Source organism: Pteropus vampyrus, unplaced genomic scaffold (assembly GCF_000151845.1).
Source record: "Pteropus vampyrus isolate Shadow unplaced genomic scaffold, Pvam_2.0 Scaffold309, whole genome shotgun sequence".
NCBI lineage: Eukaryota > Metazoa > Chordata > Mammalia > Chiroptera > Pteropodidae > Pteropus > Pteropus vampyrus.
The window spans coordinates 537715-545731 of NW_011889090.1; the positions used below are offsets into that span (position 1 = coordinate 537715).

An 8017-nucleotide genomic window follows, 5' to 3' on the forward strand; every position below is an offset into this window, starting at 1 on the left:
AATAGCCCCAGACTGCCCGGAGGAAACCTGGCCTGGCCTCCTGGTGGCCAGTCTGGCCTTTGGTCCTGCCTGTTCTGCCCCTTTGCCCCTGGCCATGTGCAGCTGTCTGCCCGTGGACAGTGGACTCCCAGCCCTCTGCACAGGGCGGCCAGAGGTGCCCAAATGCATCGCAAATACCTGTCTGGCGCTGGGCCCACATAGACGTGAGGGCGTTACCTGACCAGGTGGGCATCCAAGAGCCCTCACAAACAAGCACTGTTGGCCCTTGTGGTGGTCCCGCCGTGGATGGCAGGAGGATAGTGACATGGTGAAGAGGGAGCAGCCTGCGTCCGAGGCGTCCATCCTCGCTGCGGCCCCTGGAAGGCTAAGGCTGGGCTGGGGGCCTTGGCTGGGACCCAGGGTCTGAGGGAGGCCTCCGGGGAGAGGGGATGCCCAGCCTGAGGACAGCTAGGAAGAGGCCCTGTGGGGGAGGGCCACACCTATCCCAAAATAGGGCCAGCGGAATCTCCTGGCCATAAAAGGCTCTTAGAGCCTGGACCCCGGGGACCCCAGGCAGCCGGGCCCAGCTAAAACCCAGCTGCCACCTCTGCCCCTCACGCTCTGCCCACAGCAGCGCCAGCGCCACCCTGCAGTGCCCTCTCAGCCAGCCCCAGACATGGTAAGGCTGTTCGCGGCGTCCGGCGGAGTCCCTGGTGGGTGGGTTGGCTGGCTGGCAGAGTGGGAGCTGGGAGGCAGGGCCCCCAGGCTCAGGGGTCCTCTGGGGTCATGCCGGAAGGTGTGGGGGTCTCTGAGAAGGAAGCTCAGTGAGGCCGGGCAGAGAGGACAGAGTGGGGGGTCAAGGCCGAGCCCTGGGGCACTGACACTGGCCTTGCTCGGGGGGCCGGGGCAGAGCGGCACTTTCTGAAAGCTGCCACGGAAGTGGCCAGGTGCTGGACTATCCCTCCGGGATGCCGGAGCTGGCTGGGCCGAGGACTCTGCCCCTGGCCTGTCTTCCAGGCCCGGTCTCCGTGCAGGCCCGGAAGCCCCTGCCCGGGACCCGTCACCTGGCCTGGGCTCAGGCTCCTCGCTGGCCCTCACCTCGTGTGCGGGGCTGTGGCCTCTGGGGCTGGAAATGACCTCCCCCCGCCCGCATCCCCCGCTGCTCCCCATGGGGCTGGCCTGTGCCCTGGCCTGTGCCCCATACCTGGCCCGCCTCGAGGGCCTCCCCTGGGAGGCCTGCACGTCCCGCACGACCCATCGTGTGTACGCCGTGTCTGGGAGCTGGCTCTGGGCTGCGGCCCTGGAGGGTGGCTGTGCCATGCATCCTGGGGCCTCCACCCACCCCCCGACCGAGGGGTGGGGGGCCCCGTGAAGCTGGGCCGGCATGTCCCCGCAGTCGGAGCGTCTGACGGCCGAGCAAGTCAAGGAGTACAAGGGCGTCTTCGAGATGTTTGACGAGGAGGGCAACGGAGAGGTCAAGACGGGGGAGCTGGAGCGGCTCATGAGCCTGCTGGGCATCAACCCCACCAAGAGCGAGCTGGCCTCCATGGCCAAGGACGTGGACAGAGACAGTGAGGCCGGCCGGGCCTGGGCGGGTCGCCTGTGTTGCGGGGGGCTGTGCTGGCCCGCCCTCACGCGGGCCTGGCCTGCTGCTTGCTCCTCACAGACAAAGGCTTCTTCAACTGCAACAGCTTCTTGGCCCTGATGGGCATTTACTGGGAGAAGGCCCAGAACCAGGAGAGCGAGCTGAGGGCGGCTTTTCGTGTCTTCGACAAGGAGGGCAAGGGCTACATCGACTGGGACACGCTCAAGTAGGGCCGGGACGGCGGGGCGGGTGAGGGCGGGCGCCCCGCGGGCCGCCACTCAGTTCGAGGGTCCCGTAGGTACGTGCTCATGAACGCAGGCGAGCCCCTCAACGAGGTGGAGGCTGAGCAGATGATGAAGGAGGCTGACAAGGACGGGGACGGGACCATCGACTACGAGGGTGAGCAGGGGAGCCGGGAGCCTGTGGCTGGGCCTGCTGGGCTGCTGACCTGTCCCTCTGCTCCCAGAGTTCGTGGCCATGATGACCGGAGAGTCCTTCAAGCTGGTCCAGTAGGAGCAGCTGCTTCTGCCATGGGAGGCTGCCCGAGCAAGGAAGGCTGCTGCCCACGTTGTCACCCACCATGCCACCCACCCCACCCCAGCAAATGGCCAATAAACGCTCCAGCCAGACTCGTGTGTGCATCACTGTCCCCAGCCTGACAAAGGCGTGGGTCTGGAGAAGGGAAAGGGTTTTCCTGGGTCGAGCATGGCACACAGCCCGTCACTTCTGCTGTGACACCTGATAGCACCCACACAGCCCAGCTCTGGGCTCCGACAGCTGCCTGAGGCCAGGCCAGGCAGAGGCAAGGCCTAGGCACCCCTCCCCCCGCCCGCCTGCACCAGGGCGGCTGCCCACGGCCCCTCCCGGAGCCCGCTCCTACAGGCAGAGATGGCTTACATACAAATTTTATTCTCTCTCCAAAAACCATGGCACCTTGGGCCTGTGGGGCTCCCTTGGGGCTGAGGGCCTGCTGGGCTGGGCTAGGGACTGGGGCTGAATGTAGCGGCCTGTGTGTGTGCGTGTGTGTGTGTGTGTGTGTGTGTGCGCGCGTGCACGCGCATGTGTGTATGTGGCCAACACAGGGCCTGCCGGTTCGGCTGCCTGGCGTTACATAGCAACGAGGCCAGGGCTGCAGCAATGTGCTGGACGTCTGGTCTTCCCAGGGGGAAGGATGGTGAGGGTGGACTGGGGAGTCTGTGAGCACGAACGAGGTGGCCGGTGGCCTCGGGAGCTCAGGAGAGCCTATGCACCCCCTCCGAGGGGCACCGGGGCTGCAGCTGGCGGCGATGGGTCCAGGAGGGGTCTCTAAGCCTGAGGCCCCACAAGGGGACTAGACTATTGAGAGGGGGGTGGCTCTTTCTGTCTGGGTTTGGCCATCTTGACAGCCTCGTCATAGGAGGGCGGCAGCTCAGGGGCGCAGAGGCTGTAGGCAGGAGGGGTCACGGAGTCAAGGTCCAGCCCCACAAAGGGCAGGGGCAGCCGCATGCCGGCCAGGTGCTGCACGGAGCTGCAGGCTGCAGGGGACCAGAGTGTGTTTGTGGGCATGGGCCTGGCCCTCACCCGCCCCCAACACGCTTGCAGGCAGGGAGGCCACCAAGCCAGCTGTGCACTCACAAGTCACAGTGCTGTGTGCAGGGCTGTCACTGTCCACAGGGACGATGGTCAAGTCGCAAAGCTGAGGTGCCGATGGCAGGTGTGGCTGGGTGTGTGCCCGCTTCCGGAGGCAGCAGAACCGGACACAACTGGCCGTGACCCCACACAACAGCAGCAAAAGGACGGCCAGCAGGATAAGCCTGGGCACAGAGGAGCAGGACCCTACCACTGGGCTGACCCCCGGTCCACTAGGGACCTGTTCCCGGGGGTACTTATGGCCCAGCCACCCAAGGCAGGAAAATCGACAGGATAAAAGAAAACCGGACGATGTCTTTCCAGGCCTCCGGCCTTCTTCCTGGCCAGAGCTGGGCCTGAGCAGCTGTCCCACCCAGGCCTCCTGCTGCTGGGCCCGTCCTGGCTGTCTCTCCAGCGCTGGCCACAAGTGGCCTTGGGCTCACTCCCAGGACACCCTGTCCTGGGCTGACTTCACACTCCTATTCCCAGACCAACGGCCATGTTCGCAGGGGACTCCCTCAGGAGAGAGGAAGGGGGAGTGGGAGGTGGGCCGGCACCTCTGGAGGGAAGCCCTGCCAAGAGCCAGGGGTGCCCGGAGCTGTGCGGGGCTGGGGCAGGACCCACAGGGGAGACCGCTCCTGCTGCTGGGGCCAGAATGCTGCTGAGGGCCCCAGCGCCTTCCCGCGGGGAAGGGGACACTGCTGGTGACTCCTTGGCGGTACAGCAGGGTTGAGGGGTAGTGGGTTAAGGGGGAGGAGGGGGCAGGATCTGATGGGCTTGGCCCCAGGGAGGACCGTCGGACCCGGCGCCGCGGCCTCCACTTACCCCACGTGCCACAGGCTGCTCCAACGGGCCTGGGGAGGGCACCTGCGGGGACAGCGGCACCTGGAGCAAGCGGGGCAGAGTCCGGCCGACCGCCCCGCCCTCTCCTCCCCGCAGGGCGGGGCCAGGCTCCCTCTCCCCTGGCCCCTGACTTACTGGTCGGAGGGGTCGCAGCTGCCGTCCGCGAATCCCAGCGCCACCTGTGAGTACAGGGGTGCGTTCGGGCCGGGACGCACAGAGCGCAGACCCGCCCTGCGGAGCCCGAGCCGAGCGCCCGGCGACCCACCTGCGGCAGCAGCAGGAGCGGCAGCAGCAGCTGCAGGAGCCCGCGGGAGGCCGATGGCCCCGCAGACATGCTCGACAAGGACCCGCAGCGCCACCTCGGCGGCCCCGCCGCTTTATGGAGGCCCGGCCCAGCGCAAACCCGGTCCCGGAGACCTGTAGGCCCGCCCCGAGCCCCGCCCCCAAGCCTCCACCCAATGATCGCCGCGTCCTTTAGAGGCCGCCCTCACCACTGGCTCCGCCCCCGCCCCAAGGTGCTGCCCCCGCGAGCCCCTGTCCACTGGAAGCCCGGCTCCTGCGGCGCGGCCCTCCGAAGCTCCGCCCTGTGACCACCCGCTTCCCCGCCAGGCCGGTCCCCTAGCGTCTTGGGGTTGGGGGCGGTCTCGTCCTGGGCCCAGGCGCGGAGTCCCTAGCCTGTCTTGAAGTCGGGCTCGATGTGGACCCGGGTGCCCTCTGGGAGAGTGGCGACCAGGGACATCTGTGACCAAACCTGGTCCACACCGCGGTGCTCGAGGTAAAGGGCTGAGACAGCGGAGCCCCTGGCGCGTCCCTAGCCCTGTTAAACGACCTTTATTTGTGCGTGTTCGCACACGGCAGGCGCGAACGCTGTCCGGGGCCGGCCTGGGGCCAGCCCACCGGGAATGGGCTCGGCCTGGGCCCTCGCAGCGTCCTGGGGGCAGACCATCTTCCAGGAGCTCAGCCTGGGGTATGTGGCCTCCGTAACCTCTGGGCCTGGTAGGCACAGAGCCCAGAGACACCCCTGTAGGCCCAGAATGCGGGGTGTCCATTCTGCCGGGGGAAGGCTGGGGCCCTTTCTTTTGGCAGAAAACCCTGGTGCCCTCACCCCTAGGTGCCCTGTTAGGCTCACTGCCCTGTGCTCTGCCACTTGGTGATCAGGCGAAGGGAGAGGGTCAGCGTGGGAACGTGCAGGGTGGTCCGCCTTGCCCAGGGAGGGTGGGGGAGCAGCTACCCTGCCCCTTTTTTCTCGCATCTCCCCCACTGGAAGAGAAGCCACCTCACCCCCCTGAGGGCAGGGCCTACTTGGCTTGGCTCCCTCGTTCCTGGATCTGCCCAATACCTGCTCCTTGATCTCTGACCCCTGCTGGGGCTCTGTCCTGAAGCTGTCCTGTACCTCTGGCCTGTGATGTGGCCCCCAGGACCCCTCCAGCCAGGCTGTTTCCTCCCTCCTGCCTCCACCGCCTTCCAGGCCCAGCTCGGGAGTGTGAGAGGGGAGGATGGGCAGCTGTCTAGCCAACCTGCAGGAGTTTGGGCCAGTGAGTGCCAGGGTCCCCTGGCAGGGCCTGGCCCTCCTGCTGGCTGCCTTAGGAGGACTCAGGAATATGCTCTATGCCCTGCAGGGAGACCCTCCCCTGTGGCCTGGCCCAGCCGGGCTGCAAGACCCCGCCTTCTCCTCTCACCCGGGGAGGCAGCGACTTGGGCTCTGGCTGGTCAGCCTCCATGAGGGAACCTGGATCTGCCCACCAGACGGAAGTCCTGCAACGTGCCTCTCTAGGGTCACTGTCACCAGCTCAAGGGTAGAGAGATGGCAGGCTTCTAGGCCCAAGGGCCCTGAGAAATGAATGAGGGCAGGTGGCTCCAGGCCGGGGTCCTGAAGCCTGTGTCCGGGAGAGGCTGTACCACGCTGTCCACTCCTGTCAGTGGCTGGCATGGGGCTGGGGTGGGTGGGCACGCTGGGCTGTGTACAGGGGCGCCAGGCTGGGTGGGCTCTGCGGGACAGTGTCCCACCAGCCACTCTTTGGAAGGCAGGGGCCGAGGAGCAGGCACCATTCTGGGCTCCTGGCAGCGTCTCATGGGCCGGGGTGGGGCGCTTCCATCTCGAAGGGCTAGCTGAGACCAAAGACTGAGCCTGGACTCAGTTCCAAAATGTGGAGCCAAACCCATGCACTGGCCTCACCCTGGGCCCTTGACTGGGCTGCGAGAGAGGACCCAGCAGGGGTGTGTCCCGGACATGTGCACACTCCTCGCTTGGGGTCGACCATCAGGGATCTTGGAAGTTGGGAGGGGAACCCTGGGTTTGTCGCCTCCTGCCCCCTTCCCCCTCCTCCCTGGGGCTCTGGGTCTGGGCCGGTTGGCCCTCCAGCTGTGCACCCAGCACCCTCCCACTAGTCAGTCACTCTGTGCTCGCCCAAGTGAATCGGTCGCTGTCGCCCACACTGCAGACCTGTATACGGAGGCGCACAGAGTTTATTGACAGACCCGTGGGGACAGCAGGTGCTGGTGGGGGTGGGGCTCCGAGAGGCTCAGGCTGGGGCAGGTTGTGGGCGGGACTGGCCTAGCTGCTGGTTCTGGGTGTGGGGCCCAGGCAAGGGAGCTCCGGGCCGTGGAGTCACGAAGTCCAAGGCAGCAGGAAGCATCCGTGCCTGTGGGGCTGGGGTGCCCCGGCCATGTGTCCCTGCAGAGGGCTGCCCAGGCCCAGGCCCCTGGGAGGCTCGGCCTGGCCCAAGGATTGGGGGAGGGCTTTGAGGGTATGCAGGAGACTCCTGTGGCTTCAGAGGCCGGTCACCACCTGGGCTACAAAGAAGACCTTGTAGGTCTCCTTCACATCACCCTTGAGCTGCAGCAAGGCTGACACCGTGAGAGGGTGGTCCGGCTGGAATGGGAGGCGGGGGGCACTCAGCCACCGGGCACGGCACCCGGCAGCGCTGCTGTCTAGCTGCTGCACTGCCCAGCTCACCCCCTGGGCTCGCCCTGCGGCACCTACATCAAAGTCATCCGGCGGCATCCAGGAGATGCTGATGGTCTTGGTCTGGCCGCGCTCCACGAAGCCCTTGGAGGGCTCGACCGTGAACCCGTGGTGCTGCAAGTTCGCCACGTTGTCCAGGCTGAACTCGACCGTCTGTGGGCGTGGCACCTGCTGGTGGGAGGGCTGTGCTGGAGACAGTGGGGCCAGGGCTGGCCCCCGGCCCCTCCCCACACCTAGCGGGGCAAGGCTAGGCAGGGCTGGGGCTGCCCAGGCAGGGCCAGTGCTGTGGTCACCTTCTTTGTGGACAGCTGGGTAGTCCGGATACAGCCCACCTGCAGCTCACGAGTGGCAGGTGGGGCCGGTGTGTCAGTGTCTAGCTGAAGGTAGTCCAGGGTCACCAGGATGGGCTTCAGCTCCTCCATTTCTGGGGAGGGAAGTACTGGCTGGGGGGTGGGGGTGTCAGGGGGGTGGGGGAGTGGGAGTATGGGAGGGTGCAGCTACCGGGGCATGAGGGACGGAGGGGGAGCTGGCTCTCTGGAAGTCTCCTGTTAGTGTGCCCCCACCCCAGGATGGGCGGGGAATGCCCCTGACCCACCCTCACCCCGCCCCTCTGCTCACCCTCTCTGCGCTCAGAGTCGCTGGAGGGGATCACTGTCAGGGACTCCACGGGCACGTCCAGGGGGTCTCCGCCCTCCACAAACATCATGTGCTCGCGGGCGGCACCCTTCAGGAGGATCTGCTGGGAGAGTTTCTGCGACAAGGAGCAGAGCAGCCTCGCCCGGCCACCCTGCACTGGGACTCCGGGAGCAGCAGGGCTGGGGGATGGCCCGTGGGACGCGGGACGCGGGACGCAGGTCTCGACAACCCTCCGCCCGGCGAGGAGCCCCACGGTGCGGGCCTCCCCAGGGGGGCAGGGCGGGGAGGTGGGGGGACGGGCGAGGCCGCACCTTCTTGAAGAGCACCACCTGGAGCCGGTCGGAGAAGTACAGGCTCTCGTGGTCCGGGCTGAACGTCACGGTGAAGTCCTGCGTGGCGCC

At 66.9% G+C, this 8017-nt stretch overlaps 3 protein-coding genes across 3 annotated transcripts in view; 1 reads left to right on the top strand and 2 right to left on the bottom strand.

The window, feature by feature from the left end:
• Positions 1-1363: 1363 nt before the first annotated feature.
• CALML6 (calmodulin like 6) lies at positions 1364-2077 on the top strand. Its single transcript, XM_011377338.1, has 4 exons — positions 1364-1550; positions 1646-1790; positions 1863-1963; positions 2031-2077. The coding sequence occupies exons 1-4, from the start codon at positions 1364-1366 to the stop codon at positions 2075-2077; spliced, it is 480 nt and encodes a 159-aa protein (XP_011375640.1).
• A 565-nt stretch (positions 2078-2642) lies between these two features.
• TMEM52 (transmembrane protein 52) lies at positions 2643-4355 on the bottom strand. The gene is made up of 5 exons (XM_011377315.2): positions 4281-4355; positions 4151-4194; positions 3998-4039; positions 3179-3357; positions 2643-3078 (listed from the first exon to the last, which is right to left on the bottom strand). Exons 1-5 carry the CDS (start codon positions 4347-4349, stop codon positions 2900-2902), a joined length of 513 nt encoding a protein of 170 aa, XP_011375617.1. The 5' UTR covers positions 4350-4355; the 3' UTR covers positions 2643-2899.
• A 2108-nt stretch (positions 4356-6463) lies between these two features.
• CFAP74 (cilia and flagella associated protein 74) overlaps positions 6464-8017 on the bottom strand; it is a 51145-nt gene continuing 49591 nt past the window's right edge. The window contains exons 29-33 of the mRNA XM_011377339.2: positions 7928-8017; positions 7582-7731; positions 7274-7423; positions 6999-7133; positions 6464-6887 (exon numbers count right to left, since the gene is read on the bottom strand). The exon at positions 7928-8017 is cut by the window's right edge and continues 46 nt beyond it. Coding sequence (XP_011375641.1) covers positions 6786-6887; positions 6999-7133; positions 7274-7423; positions 7582-7731; positions 7928-8017 — 627 coding nt within the window. The 3' untranslated portion in view covers positions 6464-6785. The remainder of the gene's footprint in view (positions 6888-6998; positions 7134-7273; positions 7424-7581; positions 7732-7927) is intronic.

Excerpts from the sequence above, each read along its gene's own strand:
- CALML6 (XM_011377338.1), top strand. The coding sequence starts at position 1,364 with ATGTCCCCGCAGTCGGAGCGTCTGACGGCCGAGCAAGTCAAGGAGTAC. Across the intron at positions 1,791-1,862 it reads ATCGACTGGGACACGCTCAA|GTACGTGCTCATGAACGCAG; the intron begins GTAGGGCCGGGA and ends AGGGTCCCGTAG. Across the intron at positions 1,964-2,030 it reads CGGGACCATCGACTACGAGG|AGTTCGTGGCCATGATGACC; the intron begins GTGAGCAGGGGA and ends CTCTGCTCCCAG.
- TMEM52 (XM_011377315.2), bottom strand. The coding sequence starts at position 4,349 with ATGTCTGCGGGGCCATCGGCCTCCCGCGGGCTCCTGCAGCTGCTGCTG. Across the intron at positions 4,195-4,280 it reads CGCTCCTGCTGCTGCCGCAG|GTGGCGCTGGGATTCGCGGA; the intron begins GTGGGTCGCCGG and ends CTGTACTCACAG. Across the intron at positions 3,358-3,997 it reads AGCAGCCTGTGGCACGTGGG|GCTTATCCTGCTGGCCGTCC; the intron begins GTAAGTGGAGGC and ends CTCTGTGCCCAG.